This window comes from Podarcis liolepis, assembly GCF_965112155.1.
Source record: "Podarcis liolepis genome assembly, chromosome: 13".
Taxonomy (NCBI): domain Eukaryota; kingdom Metazoa; phylum Chordata; class Lepidosauria; order Squamata; family Lacertidae; genus Podarcis; species Podarcis liolepis.
Genome location: NC_139573.1, coordinates 4,627,286 through 4,643,259, shown reverse-complemented (window position 1 = coordinate 4,643,259; position 15,974 = coordinate 4,627,286). Strand labels below are relative to the sequence as shown.

General features: G+C 52.4%; 1 protein-coding gene across 2 annotated transcripts in view; it reads right to left on the bottom strand.

Moving 5' to 3' along the window:
• Positions 1-454: 454 nt before the first annotated feature.
• Positions 455-15,974, bottom strand: part of EFNB3 (ephrin B3) — a 77,471-nt gene continuing 61,951 nt past the window's right edge. Inside the window, exons 3-5 of one of the 2 annotated variants that reach the window (XM_083472798.1) lie at positions 12,670-12,762; positions 9,566-9,670; positions 455-4,126 (exon numbers count right to left, since the gene is read on the bottom strand). In XM_083472798.1, the coding sequence (XP_083328924.1) occupies positions 3,726-4,126; positions 9,566-9,670; positions 12,670-12,762 (599 nt within the window). In that variant the 3' untranslated portion in view covers positions 455-3,725. The remainder of the gene's footprint in view (positions 4,127-9,565; positions 9,671-12,669; positions 12,763-15,974) is intronic. The other variant, XM_083472799.1, reaches the window with a different exon arrangement.

Below are 15,974 nucleotides of genomic sequence, written 5' to 3'. Positions count from 1 at the left end.
TGGCCTCTGAGCGCGTACAGAGTGACGTCAGATAACTGAAAACCCACCCTGTGCGATGAGCAGGTGGTGGCCAGTGGTGGTTTTCTCCACATTTTGGGTTGTGGGGGGCGTTTTCCTCCCACTGGGTGGATTTGCAGCACGTATGAACTCCCTGCGGAAAACACGTGAAACCAGGAAGTGCCGATGACCATATTTTGGGTGGCTGCAAGAGGAGGGAATGCCAATAGCAGGGTGGGCAACCATATGGTTTTTTGTGCCCCTCGTGTGGCACATTAGTCACAATCCATTTCCTCCCCCCAACCATTGCTGCCTCCAGAAATATGTCGCAGCCCCCCCCCTTAATGCCCTGATGTCATGGCTGTCGACATGCGACCCCCAGCAATCGGCTGGCTTTTTTTGGGGGGGGGGGTTCTGGGTGGTTCGGAAGGAAATAAGCAGAGAAGAGTCCAAAAGCCCGGCTGCACAAGAACTTCTATAATCAACAATGTCCAACAGTAAAATTCCACCGACAAAGCTAAGAAACTCTCAGATAAAAAAAACAACCACCTCTGTTAAAGCTGAAAAAAGACCACATTTTTCTTTTTTTTTTTTTTTGTTCCGTTCCGTTCCCCTGCCAAAGGCAGGAAGAGCCCCGACCACAATCCCAAAGTTCAACACACACAAAAGTCCCTCCTCTCTCGGAGCCCCGTGAAAAAATCTCCACACACACAAAATACGCGGCTTCTGAAGGCCAGCCAGATGTTGGCCGTGGAGGGAGGGGGAACCAGTCTTTCAGTATCCTCCCCAAATGGGGGCAACGCGAAGACCCTCAGAGAACAGCCCCACGACCTTCCCCACCACCACCACCACCGCCCTGCCCAGTCGTCATCTCAGATGGGGAAGGGTGGCCATTTTGTGTGACTTTTCTTCTTCTAACAACTAAACAACGAAAAAGCGAACAAAGCGGCCGCCGGACGGCTAAGCAACCGGTCCTCTTTCCGAGTCATCCCGAGTCCGATCCGTGGATTCCGCCAACGTCTCTCTGACCCCCAAACTCCGGCAGAGAAATGGCCTCCTTCATTTTTTTGTGATCTGCAGAAGTGTATGGGGTTAATGGCCAAGGAGATGAGCATGGGTTTTTTTTTGGGGGGGTGGTATGTGACAGGGGGTGTCAGAAAGGGAAGGAAGGTTTCCTCAGGTGTGAGCGATGGGATGACGGTGTCTCCTTAAGCCAGCCTCCCCTAGCCTGGCGACCTCCAGATGTTTCGAACTACAACTCCCTGTGCTGGCTCGACTCTCAAATTCGTGGACAACCATGAAGCAGAACGTTGGAAGATTCAGGACAGATATAAGTCCCTTCTTCAGGCACGGTCGAACTGTGGAACTCCCTGCCACAGGAGGCAGCGACAGCCACCAACCTTAGATGGCTTTAAAAGAGCTTTAGGCAAATTCATGGAGGTGTAAGGCTATTATTGTTGGCTCCTAGCCAGGATGGCTGTGCTCTCTGGGTACCAGTTGCTGGAAACTACAGGAGGGGAGAGGTCTGCTCTTGAACTCAGCTCCCACTTGAGGCACCCATTTGGTCCCTGTGAGGATAGGAAACTGGGCTAGAAGGGATATTGGCCTGACTCAGCTGCAAGGAGGCAGGCGGGTGTGGGGGACTCCCTGGTCCTGAATGGGGCAAGTGTGCCCCCGAAGGACCATGTGCGCAGCCTGGGAGTCATTCTGGACTCACCGCTGTCCATGGAGGCGCAGGTCAGTTCTGTGTCCAGGGCAGCTGCTTACCAACTCCACCTGGTACGCAGGATGAGACCCTACCTGCCCTCAGACTGTCTCGCCAGAGTGGCGCATGCTCTGGTTATCTCCCGCTTGGACTACTGCAATGCGCTCGACGTGGGGCTACCTTTGAAGGTGACCCGGAAACTGCAATTAATCCAGAATGCGGCAGCTAGACTGGGGACTGGGAGCGGCCGCCGGGACCACATAACACTGGTCCTGAGAGATCTGCATTGGCTCCCAGTACGTTTCCAAGCACAATTCAAAGTGTTGGTGCTGACCTTTAGAGCCTTAAACGGCCTCAGTCCTGTATACCTGAAGGAGCGTCTCCACCCCCATCGTTCTGCCCGGACACTGAGGTCCCGCTCCGAGGGCCTTCTGGCGGTTCCCTCACTGCGAGAAGCCAAGTTACAGGGAACCAGGCAGAGGGCCTTCTTGGTGGTGGCTCCCGCCTTGTGAAACACCCTCCCACCAGATGTCAAAGAGAACAACAACTACCAGACTTCTAGACGACATCTGAAGGCAGCCCTGTTTAGGGAAGCTTTTAATGTTTGATGCATTACTGTATTTTAATATTTTGTTGGAAGCCGCCCAGAGTGGCTGGGGAAGCCCAGCTAGATGGGCGGGGTATAAATACTAAATTATTATTATTATTATTTATGGGCTGAAAATGTAGTCCAAAACATATGCGGGCTGGGAAAGGGCGCCTCAACTCTTTCCCTAGCGGAACCTAAAATGGGGGGGAACAAAATGGGACAGGCAAAATGGCCCCCCTACACCTGCCCTGGCCTTGTGGTTTTCTTGGGCGGGGAGGGAGTTGGGTAATGGAGTTTGCCACCGAATTATCTCCTCACAGAAACCGAGAGGAACAGGGCAGGTTCCGCAGAGCCAAAAGGTAACTTGGCAGAAGAAACCCTGGAAACCTTCAAGATTCTCAGATTTAATACTTGAAATGTCAGTTCTGAGGGACGTATCCGGGGTGGGAATGGCAAGGTAGCTATTAAGTCTCGGTAGGGTGTTTTCCCTGGGGGGGGGGGGGGAATAGCAGCAACATTATGCTTAACCCGTTGCTGCTTCCCCCCAAACCATCTGACCCTTGAGTATGTTGTCAAAAAGAATTTGAAATTGTGCAAGGAAATTTGTGCGTGATTTTTTTTAAAAAAGAGAAACACCCCCCCACTTTAATTCATTTTGGCCAATGGGTGGATGTTTATAAGTAAGGGCTCGTCCACAATTCCGCTTGTCCTTTGCCTAGAAAGCCTTTCCCTCACTGCGTTCCCCCCCGGGGGAAAAATGTGCTTTATTGCTAAATCGGAACAAACAGCCATGTGCGGAAAACCCGGTTGCTGTTTGTTCCGATTCAGCGCTAAAGATCGGGTTCCCCCGGGGCAAACGGAAGTGCGTGTGGGCCCTAAGTCCCCTTTATTTGTTGAACAGGGGGCAGAGATCCATTGAAACTGGATTGTGGGGCGCACCGCAGGGGAGAAATGGAGGGATTTGTGTGTGTGTGTGTGTGTGTGTGTGTGTGTGTGTGTTTGTGTCCCTATCTGGAAAGAAATCAGCCGACGTGGGAGCCCAGTCCTTCCCCCCTCGCACCCGGAAGTGGGGCGAGAGGGGGTCTCGTCTCTGTTAAGCTCTCTGGCGCCTGGCGGAAAGGGGGTCGTTTCTCTCGGCCTGTCCATCTGAGCCAGGCCCAAATCCACGGCGAGAGAGGAGGAGAAGAAGGAGGAGACAGCAAGGTGGAGGGTCCTTCCCTCTGGCCAAGTCCAAATCCTGGGAACCCCCCTTGAATGCCGTAGAGGGGGGTCCCCGCAGCTGTGCACGGACCCCAGTATCCAGGCTGGGCGAGAGGGGCGGCAACGTCCCCCCGGTCCGTGCCGAGGTTCCTCCCCGCCGTTGGGGGGTGTGGTGGTGATGGCCGGGGGGGGCGCAGCCTCCGCCAGGAGGGAGCCGTGCTGCCCACCCCCCCCTCATACTTTGTAGTAGATGTTGGCAGGGCTCTGGGGGGGCATCTCCTGAACGATGTAGACCGGGTGGCCGTAGTCCCCGCTGACCTTCTCGTAGTGGGGGCAGAAGGCGCTGTCTGAAGTCCGGAGCGGGATGATGATGTCGCTGGGCTCCGAGCCATTGTTGTTGCCCCCGCCGCCCCCCCGCTTGGGGCTGGTCAGGGTGCTGAGCGAGAGCGGTGGGTGGTGGGACTCGCTGTGCTTGGCCCGGCGCCGGCGGTAGCAGAGGGCGCCCGTCACGGCGGCCGCCACCAGCAGGACGAAGGCGGCCCCTCCGGCGGCCCCCGCGATGATCGGGACGCTGGACTGGGGCAGGGGGCCGTTCTCGCCTCCCACCTTCCCGGTGGCGTTTCCAGTCGGGGGTCCTGGTTTTTTTAGGGGGGGGGAGGGAAAAAGAAGAAGAGTGTTTAGGGAGATGCTTGATTACCAAGTGTCAGTAAAAACCAGGCATAGGCAAACTTGACCCTCCAGCTGTTTTGGAACTACAACTCCCATCACCCCTGACCACTGGTCCTGTTAGCTAGGGATGATGGGAGTTGTAGTCCCCAAACAGCTGGAGGGCCAATTCGGGGGGTGCCTGGAATAAGCAAATGGCTCCCTGCTTGTCCATGGCATCGCCTGCCCCACGGACCGAGGCCTCACTGACATTAAGGGTGGGCACCACCCACCCCTGCAGTCCGGGGCCTCCTCTGTGATGGCCCCAAAACCGTGGACCTCTCTTCCAACAGAGGTGCGTTGACACAACTCTCGAGTCTGTCCTCTGACTGACACTGGTGGGCTTCGGGCTTTCAGATTTCAGTGGCGCTAAAATTCAGCACCCCTCCCTCTTCCGTTCTACATCTTTGTTGCAGTGCTCCCTTGGCTCAGTGCCCAATGTGGGCGAACGGATCGCGCTTCCCTAAATCTACTTTTGTGACCGCTAAGGTGTTTCCTGTCGTGGGACCCTGGAGCTCAATTGGTACAGGTCTGTTCCGTTCGAATGGCTTTAGAATCACACAAGTTGGATGGGACAACAAGAGTCATCTAGTCTAACCCCTTGCGACGCAGGAAGGTTTAATTTAATTTAATTTAATTTTAATTGTGCGAGTTTTACTTATTTTTTTTATAAGGCAGGTAAAACATTCGAAAGAAAAGGGTGCCAAAGGCTGTTTCTAGGCCACAACCCTGCAGAACGAGTCTTTAGGTCTCTTTGCTCTTTGCTCATCTGAGTGGAGGGGAGAGATGGTGCTGGAGCAGTTGTGCAAGCTGGCCTAGTGCGCAAAGACAACATCTGCATCCGTTGCCCCGCCTAGTTTTGTCCCTGGCCCCGCTCACCGCTGGAAGTGGCCAATGGGTGGCTCCCCAGAAGGAAATCTGCCTCTCAGGCTGTAAAAAAAAGAAAGAAAGAAAAGAAAAGATTCCCCAGCTGTGCTCTGGATTACAGTGGTGCCCCGCAAGACGAACGCCTCGCGAGACGAAAAACTCGCAAAACGAAAGGTTTTTTCGTTTTCGAGTTGCCTCGCAAGACGAATTTCCCTACGGGCTTGCTTCGCAAAACGAAGCTTGCCCCGCAAGCTCCGGGGAGAGCGGGAAGCGCAGCACGTCTTCCCCACTGTCCCCGGACCTGGGGCTGCGGGGAGAAGATCGCTTCTCCCCGCAGCCCCTTGCTTCAAAAGAGGGGACAGAGCGGCGCTTCCTCTCTGTCCCCGGACGGTCTCCATAGGAACGCATTGATTGATTTTCAATGCATACCTATGGGAAACCGTGCTTCGCAAGACGAAAAACTCGCAAGAAGAAAAAACTTGCGGAACGAATTCATTTCGTCTTGTGAGGCACCACTGTATATCACGTCAGCAGTGGAGGGTGATGGGTCCCCTCCATGGGGAAAGTCTCCCTGCTTGCAGAAATCTAGCATGACAAGGAGATGTCTGGGCTGACCTGTTTTCCTGACAAGCTAGCTTTTTAGTCTATTTCGGGCAGGGGCAGGATCCAGCGCCGCGGGAGAGCCAAGCATGGACCTCGCTCACCCCCACCCCACCCTGACATGTTCAATCCAGGAAAAAGCCCTTGATTTCCTCCTCCGAACTGGCGTTTTCTTCCCCTGTGAAAAGGAGATTTGAGTTACACTGTTTGCCTTTCCCCCCTCGCCAGTTTCGCCCAAAGTGTTTCTTTTGGGTTATGTTTCCTAAGCCACTTCCTGCCGGCAGCCAAGACAGGCAGGAGGAGCTCTGCTTCTTTCGCTTCAGCGTGAACCAGGCCGTGGGGGGAAGACGCAGCCTCAAAACGAGAGGCTGGCTTCTCCCTACAGTGGCCCCCAAGTTCACCCCCCTGGCCCCAGTGAAAAGATCTCCACGTGGGGAGGTGTGGTGGAGCTTGGACTGCACACACCCCATACGTGTGCACAACACATGGCTTCCCGCAAAGAAGCCCGGGAACTGTAGTTTGCTACTGGCGCTGGGAATCGTAGGTCTGCTAGAGGGGAACAGCGGGGCCCAGGGCTCTTGGGTGGAGGTCATGCGCCTTAAATGCAGGGTGCGCATGGACCCTTTGGAAAACCTTGGGCCGCTCTCAGAATGCAATTCCTGCTTAATAATAATAATAATAATAATAATAATTTATTTATACCCTGCCCATCTGGCTGGGTTTCCCCAGCCACTCTGGGCGGCTTCCAACAGGATATTAAAAACACAATAAAACATTAAAAACGTCCCTAAACAGGGCTGCATTCAGATGTCTTCTAAAAGTCAGATACAGTGGTACCTCAGGTTAAGTACTTACTTCGTTCCGGAGATCCGTTCTTAACCTGAAACTGTTCTTAACCTGAAGCACCACTTTAGCTAATGGGGTCTCCTGCCACTGCTGCGCGATTTCTGTTCTCATCCTGAAGCAAAGTTCTTAACCTGAAGCACTATTTCTGGGTTAGCAGAGTGTGTAACCTGAAGCGTATGTAACCTGAAGCGTATGTAACCCAAGGTACCACTGTAGTTGTTTATTTCCTTGACATCTGCTGGGAGGGCGTTCCACAGGGCGGGCACCACCACCAAGAAGGCCCTCTGCCTGGTTCCCTGCAACCTCACTTCTTGCAGGGAGGGAACCGCCAGAAGGCCCTCGGAGCTGGACCTCAGTGTCCAGGCTGAACGATGAGGGTGGAGACGCTCCTTCAGGTCTACTGGGCCTTTTGAGGCCATTTAGGGCTTTCAAGGTGAAGAAAGAAGATGAATTTTAACAGGGAGAAATGTAAAGTATTGCACTTGGGCAAAAAAAATGAGAGGCACAAATACAAGATGGGGGACACCTGGCTTGAGAGCAGTACATGTGAAAAGGATCTAGGAGTCTTGGTTGACCACAAACTTGACATGAGCCAACAGTGTGACGCGGCAGCTAAAAAAGCCAATGCAATTCTGGGCTGCATCAATAGGAGTATAGCATCTAGATCAAGGGAAGTAATAGTGCCACTGTCTTCTGCTCTGGTCAGACCTCACCTGGAGTACTGTGTCCAGTTCTGGGCACCACAGTTCAAGAAGGACACTGACCAACTGGAACGGGTCCAGAGGAGGGCAACCAAAATGGTCAAAGGCCTGGAAACGATGCCTTATGAGGAACGGCTAAGGGAGCTGGGCATGTTTAGCCTGGAGAAGAGGAGGTTAAGGGGTGATATGATAGCCATGTTCAAATATATAAAAGGATGTCACATAGAGGAGGGAGAAAGGTTGTTTTCTGCTGCTCCAGAGAAGCGGACACGGAGCAATGGATCCAAACTACAAGAAAGAAGATTCCACCTAAACATTAGGAAGAACTTCCTGACAGTAAGAGCTGTTTGACAGTGGAATTTGCTGCCAAGGAGTGTGGTGGAGTCTCCTCTTTTGGAGGTCTTTAAGCAGAGGCTTGACAACCATATGCCAGGAGTGCTCTGAGGGTGTTTCCTGCTTGGCAGGGGGTTGGACTCGATGGCCCTTGTGGTCTCTTCCAACTCTAGGATTCTATGATTCTAAGGTCAGCACCAACACTTGGAATTGTTATCGGAAACACATGTTTCTGAGCATTAATGTAAAAAAATTATTGTTGTTATTATTATTGCAGGTGGTTGGACTGAATGACTCTTCGGGTCCCTTCTCGTCATAGCCGTCAACATTTCCCTTTTCTTGCGAGGAATCCTATTGGGAATAAGGAAATTTCTCTTTAAAAAGGGGAAATGTTGACAGCTATGCTTCTGGTTCTACAGCTCTAGGAAGAAAGGCAGACCTGTTCCTTTCCCCATTCAGAGGTTATACTTGTGTGGGGAAAGGCTGGTGCGTGAGCAGGGGGCGAGGCCTTGCCAAGGAGTCATGCGCCTCCCTGGCGGCCACACAAGACGGCCAGAGCCTTCATGCGCAGAGCTGCACAATGCACGCAGGAAGGCTTCCGGGCTGCGCAAGATTCTAGATCTCAATGAGGTCTTCCTGCATGCAGCTATGCCTCCCTCGCATGGGCATCTGTGCTGCACGGACAGTGGGCACCAAGGGGGCAGGCCTAGCTGGCATGACCCATCCAGGGGGTGGCTGCCCCACATGGCCTGGCTCAAGCAGCAGCCGGCAACTTCCAAAACAGGCCTTTTTCAATAATAATAATAATGGTCCGATTCGGTCTACGGAGAGCGGAGGAATAACTGGAAACCTGTTGGTTGGCGGAGAGGCGCTCAAATAGCAAAGCGGGCCCTGCCTGGAGAGGGAAGGTGCTCGTTAGTGTCTGTCGACTCTGGTTAATGGAGCTAATTGCCTCCTCGATACCTCGCCCCAGCCTGGCTCGGCAGGGTTCATTTCAGCCATCACTATCAATAAACCTCAAGCCCAGGGGGCCCCTTCTCCCGGCTCCCAGTTCTGTCCCCGACACGGAAGACAGGCAGAACAAAACACTTTGCAAGGAGCTAGTCCCCCCCGCCGCAAAGCCTCGTCTTCGGTCGCCCCCCCCCCCCCGGTCTGGGCCTGTCAGGGCCGGACATGGACTGATCCCGGAGAGAAGCGGGAAGCAGAGAAGGAGGGTCTGCCCCAAACGCTGACCCACGGGGCCCCTGGTCTCCTTCCCCCCTCCCCTCAAAGATGTGAGCAGAGCTGGGAGCCAGGACTCCTGGGCTGTCCGAGGAGAGGCTGGAAGAGGAGGGGGGCAGGAGCCAGGACTCCGGGGTTCTCTCGGAAATGGGGTACGAGAAGCCGTCTCATTCCATTGCAGCAGAATCGGGGGTCATGGGTCATCTTTTATTTTTATATTTTTTCTGCCTTCTTTCAATTTGCGTAAGCCGGTCCAGGAAAATAATAATAATAATAATAATAATAATAATAATAATAATAATAATGGCTTCCCCCGCATGCTTTGGACCACAACTCATCCCAACCCCAGCCAACGGCGCCTGCCATCTAGAGCTGGGTTTTTGTGGGGGGAGGAGGGTGCCTAATGCCTTAAAGCAGGGGATTCTGGGAACTCGGACTCCTGGGTCCTGCGCCTGCTCGCCAGGAGGCTGCAGGCTTCTCTTCGCTTAACAATGGACTCTGGGGCAAAGGCCCTACTCTGCTCAGGCCTCAGGATCCTACACACCAATGTGGAATGCAGGATGCTGCCCCAAATCTCACTCCCCGGACCCTCAAGTCCATGGGAGCCCCTTGGGAAAGGAGGGCGCTGGGGCTATTGTTCCTTGGGGCAAGAGGGAGGGAGGGGTTAGGGAGTGGGAAACGTGGAGGGAAAACATGGGGCGGTGTGTGGGGGGTGTGAGCCAGGGTTTTGGCGCAGGGGGGCTCCCTCCTCTCGTGGCTGCGCTTGGGGGGCAGAGGGGAAGTTGTAGGGTCGGGGCATACCTGGGTTGACCTCCTTGCTGGGCTCGGCTGCCCCAGACGTCCCTCTCTCCTTCTCGGTAGGCGTGTCTGGAACGGACTTCGGGGTTTTGGAGCCCGTGTTGGGATCTGGGGGAGGGGGAAGGGCGCACAGTTAAAACTACGGAACCCGGTTCCCGCAGGGGGGGGGGAGAGGCGGCGGCAGCCACCATCTTGGAATGAGGACTGGAAAGAGGACTAGGCAAATTCATGGGGCTCTCGATGGCTCCTAGCCACATTGACTATGCTCTGTCCTCCGCACTTGGGGGGCAGCAATGGGTACCAGCAGCAGATGGCCCCCTGTTCTGATCCAGAAAGCTCTTTTTACGTTCTGAAGGGCCGAGATATGGCAAGTGGGGGTGGGAACTGGGGGAGGGTGGGGCAGAGACCCAGGTAGGGGCAGACACATTCAGTCCCCCAATTTACGGGGGCGAAGCGTCAAAAACAGAGCAAAAACACACAAACTCAAGAATAAAACAATAAAATCAATACCATGCATGGCATGGTAAAAACAGAGCAAAACACACAAACTCAAGGAGAATGAAATGAACGACAACAAGGAAACGATCCCCACGGACTCCAAAAACAGTGAAACAATTTCGTCAGGTATTGGCCACCTCTTTGCCCTTCTCGTGTGGCAATTAGGAAACACAACTGAGGCTCGGTTCCTTTTATGGGGCCACTCTGGGACAGAAGGGGGGCAGATTTTAGGGTTGTCTTTGTTTTGATTATGTATGTTGTGTTTTTAATATTGCAGTTTTATTTTGTGAACTGCCCCGATATCGACGAGTATAGGGCGGTATACAAACTGAGCAAATAAATAAAATATATAAATAAGCAGGCCAGTTTCCGAGTCACACAGAATTCCGCAACCAGGCGGAGAAGGAACATGGGGAGTTCTGCGTGCTTCGGGTGCCTGCATGCTTCTGCAGCTCAAAAATAAATATTTTTTTTTAATTGCCAGAGTTAAAAGTAAGGGGGGGAAGGGCTTCACATTCACTTCGGGGTTTTAATCTTACAAAGCAGGAGGGCGTGGGGTGTGGTGGAAGGAACCTGCAGTACCACACAGGAACCACTAGGTTGTGCTCTCAACACTGATGCTCAGCAGCCGGTGAGGTCACCTGTGGGCGGAGCCTGAGCTCACACCTGGCAAGGGAGGCAGCCAGGTGGAAGTACCTGCCCAGCCGCTGCCAGAAACAGCCAGCACACCTGCGGGGGTTTTTTTGCCAATAACAAGGCTTTTTTAAAAAAAACACCTGTGCTAGGTGGACAGACATTACGGGCACCTTCTGTCTCGGCCATCCCCACCAATTTAATTTAATCTACATTTAAATTACTTTCCCGCCACAACTTCAGAAATGAGGGCAGTTTAACCTATTCATCTAAGCTTCTTTCCCTTTTGGGTGCGGGCTGATGAGTTGCCTGGCAGCATTTATTTTTTTTAATAAACCCAAAACCAAATTTCTGAACTGTGGTATTTTAAAATTCAGATTTCTATTAAGTAGCTAGAGAGCAATGGAAGATCGGGTTTAAAATATCAAGTTAAGGAGCAAACAAAACCCTCCCAGATGGGGGGGGGGGTTGCTTGAGAAAACCTCGCCCCCAAATTCATTTCGCTTCTCTGTTTTTGATCTCACAACAGCCCTGCGAGGCGTGCTTAGGGGCTGAAAGAGAGGGGAAAGCTTAGCCCCAGGCCGCAGGCAGGCAGCTTGGTGGCCAAAGAGGTGTTCGAAGTCAGGACTCCGGGCTCCAAACTCCTCCTTCTGCCGCCCTGGAATCCTCACATTTATTCTGCTCGTTTGTGAGATTTAATCTGAGGGGCAGGATCCGTGAGAAGCGGGCTGAGCGACAAGTGGGCATCAAGGGGCACATTTGCCCAGGTAGGACAGGGGGTTGAGAAACAGTCAGGGCTGGGAGAAAAGAAGGGGAAAACAAGAAGGGCTGACATTCAGGATGGTAGGTTCAACTCCCCCTCCTCTCCCTTGCTCCCACCCCAAATTTACTCCTCCCCCCCATATTCCCATTTACTGGGCGGTCACGAGCTCATCCTAGTTCCAGAAGGGGCTGTGGGTCTGCCCCGTGCCATGTTCCCAAATCCAGGGGTTTTGCAGAGGGAATGGGTCCAAGTCCCCAGGAGTCCTGGCTGTTGCAGCGGTGGCAGTGAATGGGGTGGGCACAAGCCAGCCACTAGGTCAGTCTTTGCCAACCTGCCACTGCTCAGATGTTTTAATAATTAATAATAATAATAATAATAATAATAATAATAATAATAATAATAATAATATATTTTTATTTATACCCTGCCCTTCCCGGTTCAAAAACCGGGGTCAGGGCGCCTAACAACAAATTTAAAACACTTAAGTGATGCAACAAAAAACAGTGTAAAACATGAATAACGATAAGTTCAGAATTCAAAAATCAATTTAGGGGGGGAAATCCATCCAATAAACATTAGATGATCATCAGGGCTAGCTGGCTAAATTAGTCCTATTTGGGCCAGCGAGGAGACCAGGGGAGAATTAGCTGTGGGATCCCAGAGCGGGCAATCTTCATAAAAAGGGGAAGGGGAGGGAGGGAAGGGGAATAAAAGATCAGGCTAAGTTCAAATTGAAAGTCAGGCGGAACAGCTCTGTCTTACAGGCCCTGTGGAAGGAAGTTAAATCCTGCAGGGCCCTGGTCTCATGGGACAGAGCATTCCACCAGGTCGGAGCCATCACTGAGAAGGCCCTGGCCCTGGTGGAGGATAGTCTGACTTCCTTAGGGCCCGGGACCTTTAAACTAGGATCATTCATCCAGCTAGCGTGCAGTCCAAAACATCTGGAGGGCACCAGGTTGGCGAAGGCTGGCCCTGGCACTCTCCCCCACCCTTCTCCCGGGGAAAGGGGGGGCGTCCCTCCTCATTTCCAGGATTCCCCATTCTAACCCGCTCTCTTCCTGAAGAGGTTCTGGCTCCCAGAATGCTCTGCTCTCGTGCAACGGACCCCCATTCCCCTCCCAGGGACATCTGGGTCATCTCCCCACACCCAGATCTTCTCCCACAAAGATGCACTTTCTGGATTCTACCCTCTCCCCATCCCCCGACGACTTACGCTGCCCGACTTTCAAGACGACTTTCATGCCTTTGGAGAGGCAGGCACCGCCCTTCATGTTCTCAAGCCCTTCCTTGGTACCATCTGAAGTTGCTGTGGGGCAGGAGAAAGAGGGAGAGAGAGAGAAAGAAATTAGCCGTAGTTATGGGTTACAGCCAGACTGCTGTAATGTACAATATGCGGGGCTGCCCTTGGAGACATCTCCCCAGCAAGGCTTCCTGGCATCTCTAACTTGGCTATCTCTTCAGAGCCAGGCAAATATACCTTTCTAAAAAATTCATTTCCCCAAGTCTTTAATTGCTAGAAACGGCGGTGACGGCTGCCAGGTTGCAGTTGTGTTTTTTTCTGCCATTTTATTCCCTTCCGAGTTTCGCTACCAACTCGTGACGATGCCTGCTTCTGTTTTTCTCCCGCAAGGCGCCCAGAGAATACTGATGGGTGGCATGGGTGTTAAATAATAAATTCATGGGCCAGCTGCAAGGGAAAGCTCAGGAGGCCTTGGACAGAGACCGGAGGAGGTGGAAGATGGGAGACTTCTCCTGCCTGGGGTGCAGGGACAGGCCCGAGGCTTCAAAAAGGGCCATTTTGAATTCCTTTCATCGCCCAAGACTTTGTGGTATTAAAGAGCTGATGTGGGGGGTCCAGTAAAAGGTAAAGGTAAAGGGACCCCTGACCATTAGGTCCAGCCGTGGCCGACTCTGGGGTTGCGGCACTCATCTCGCTTTATTGGCCGAGGGAGCCGGCGGACAGCTTCCGGGTCATGTGGCCAGCATGACTAAGCCGCTTCTGGCAAACCAGAGCAGCGCATGGAAACGCCGTTTACCTTCCCGCCAGAGCAGTACCTATTTATCTACTTGCACTTGACGTGCTTTCGAACTGCTAGGTGGGCAGGAGCAGGGACCGAGCAACAGGAGCTCACCCCATTCGAACCACCGAGTCCTAGGCTCTGTGGTTTAACCCACAGCACCACCCACGTCCCTGGGGGTTCCAGTGGTGTCCCCCAATTAATTATAATTATTAAATTATTATAATTATTATAATTATTATAATTATTATTTATTATTTATACCCTGCCCATCTGGCTGGGCTTCCCCAGCCACTCTGTGCGGCTTCCAGCAAAATATTAAAATACAGTAATGCATCAAACATTAAAAGCTTCCCTAAACAGGGCTGCCTTCAGATGTCTTCTAAAAGTCTGGTAGTTGTTGTTCTCTTTGACATCTGGTGGGAGGGCGTTCCACAGGGCGGGCGCCACCACCGAGAAGGCCCTCTGCCTGGTTCCCTGTAACTTGGCTTCTCGCAGGGAGGGAACCGCCAGAAGGCCCTCGGAGCTGGACCTCAGTGTCCGGGCAGAACGATGGGGGTGGAGACGCTCCTTCAGGTCTACTGGGCCTTTGAGGCCATTTAGGGCTTTCAAGGTCAGCACCAACACTTTGAATTGTGCTCGGAAACGTCCTGGGAGCCAATGTAGGTCTTTCAAGACGGGTGTTATGTGGTCTCGGCGGCCGCTCCCCAACCTTCCTACCCAGCAACTCAGACCCCCCCCCCACCTAACCCGGCAGCCCCCTCAGAGCTCTCAGACAAACCCGCCGCAGCCCTGCCTTTCCAAAGGATGCTCTGCTGGGTCACTTAATATTTAAACAAGATGTTTAATGTTTGCACAGACAAAAGTTCCCCTCGTGATCCGTTAATAAGCCAGAGGCTGCGGAGGCGAGTGGGCCGTTTTGACGCACCTGGTCTGCCAAAGCCTGATGGGGATGCAGAGAAAAAGAGACAGACAGAAAGAGAGAGAGAGAGAGAGAGGCCATCTTGGCAAGCAGGCTGCCTCCCTGGGTGCCCCACAACCACTGGCATGGGGCAGCCAAACCCACAGATCAGGCTTGCCCAGAATAGCACAAGGAGAAATTAAATTCTGCTCGCAATCCAAGGCGAACCTTTCAAACCTCTCCAAATTCTCCAAAAATGTTTATTGCATTTATAAAAGGTAAAGGGACCCCTGACCATTAGGTCTAGTCGTGACTGACTCTGGGGTTGTGGCGCTCATCTCGCTTTACTGGCCGAGGGAGCCGGCATACAGCTTCCAGGTCATGTGGCCAGCAGGACTAAGCCGCTTCTGGCGAACCAGAGCAGCGCATGGAAATGCTGTTTACCTTCCCGCTGGAGTGGTACCTATTTATCTACTTGCACTTTGACATGCTTTTGAACTGCTAGGTTGGCAGGAGCAGGGATGAGCAACGGGAGCTCACCCCGTCGCGGGGATTCGAACCGCCGACCTTCTGATCGGCAAGTCCTAGGCTCTGTGGTTTAACCTACAGCGCCACCCGCGTCCCTTTATTGCATATATATCCCACCCTTTTTTCTCCAAGGAGCGCAAGGTGGTCACATGGCTCTCGTCCTCCTTATTTACTCCCCACAACAACCCTGTGAGGTAGGTCAGGCTGAGAGAGGCAGCGACCGCCCCTCCAAGGTCACCCAGTGAGTTTTATGGCCAAGTGGGGGGATTTGAACCTGAGTCTCTCCCAGGCCCGAGTCCGACTCTCTAACCACTACGCCACGCTCGGTAATATGCGTAAAAATACACATATTGACAGAAAAACAACATACAAAAATGTGCTTCCTTGGGGTAAATTGCTTGCAAAACTAGTCAAAACTGCATGTATTAGGAAAAATTCACACAAAAATGCTGGTCGATTTTCAATAGGTTTTCTTAAAAAAAATACATCCGCAAATTGCTGCAGAAACGGGGAGAACCAGATATAAGATTGAAAGAATGAGAAACTGAGAGAACCGGAACTGACAAATCCATCCGTCTCTCCTCGCAAGCGACCCAGATCTGTCCCAATTGCAGAAGAGCATCGTCTTGTTCTTAAGTCTGCGTTGAGGATTGCTTTTAATCTTCCAGGCTTGCCTTTTGTGTGCATTTTATGAAAATGTTTTTTCCCCCCTGCGATGGCGATTTTAATTTACGTAAGCCGCCTCAAGTGGGGCATAAGCCCCTGAAAGGCAGAGAAGAAATCTCAGGAACATTTTAAAATAATAATAATAATAAAAATAGAATTATATGTGAAGTCCTCCGCTTGAAACTCAGCCCACAAACTCGCTGTTCTGTGAAAAATACCAGTCAAGGGTGCCTGTGTTAGCAAGATAAACCGTGAGAAGGACTGGCAGCTGAAACCTAACTAAATTATCGTGAGGTTAAATCATGCTGCTGCTGTTGTTGTTGTAGTAGTAGGTGAATTCCTCACAGCTTTCCTTTCACAGAACTGCAAGCACGGGAGAAAAACCCAGAGGCCGCCTAGATCAGC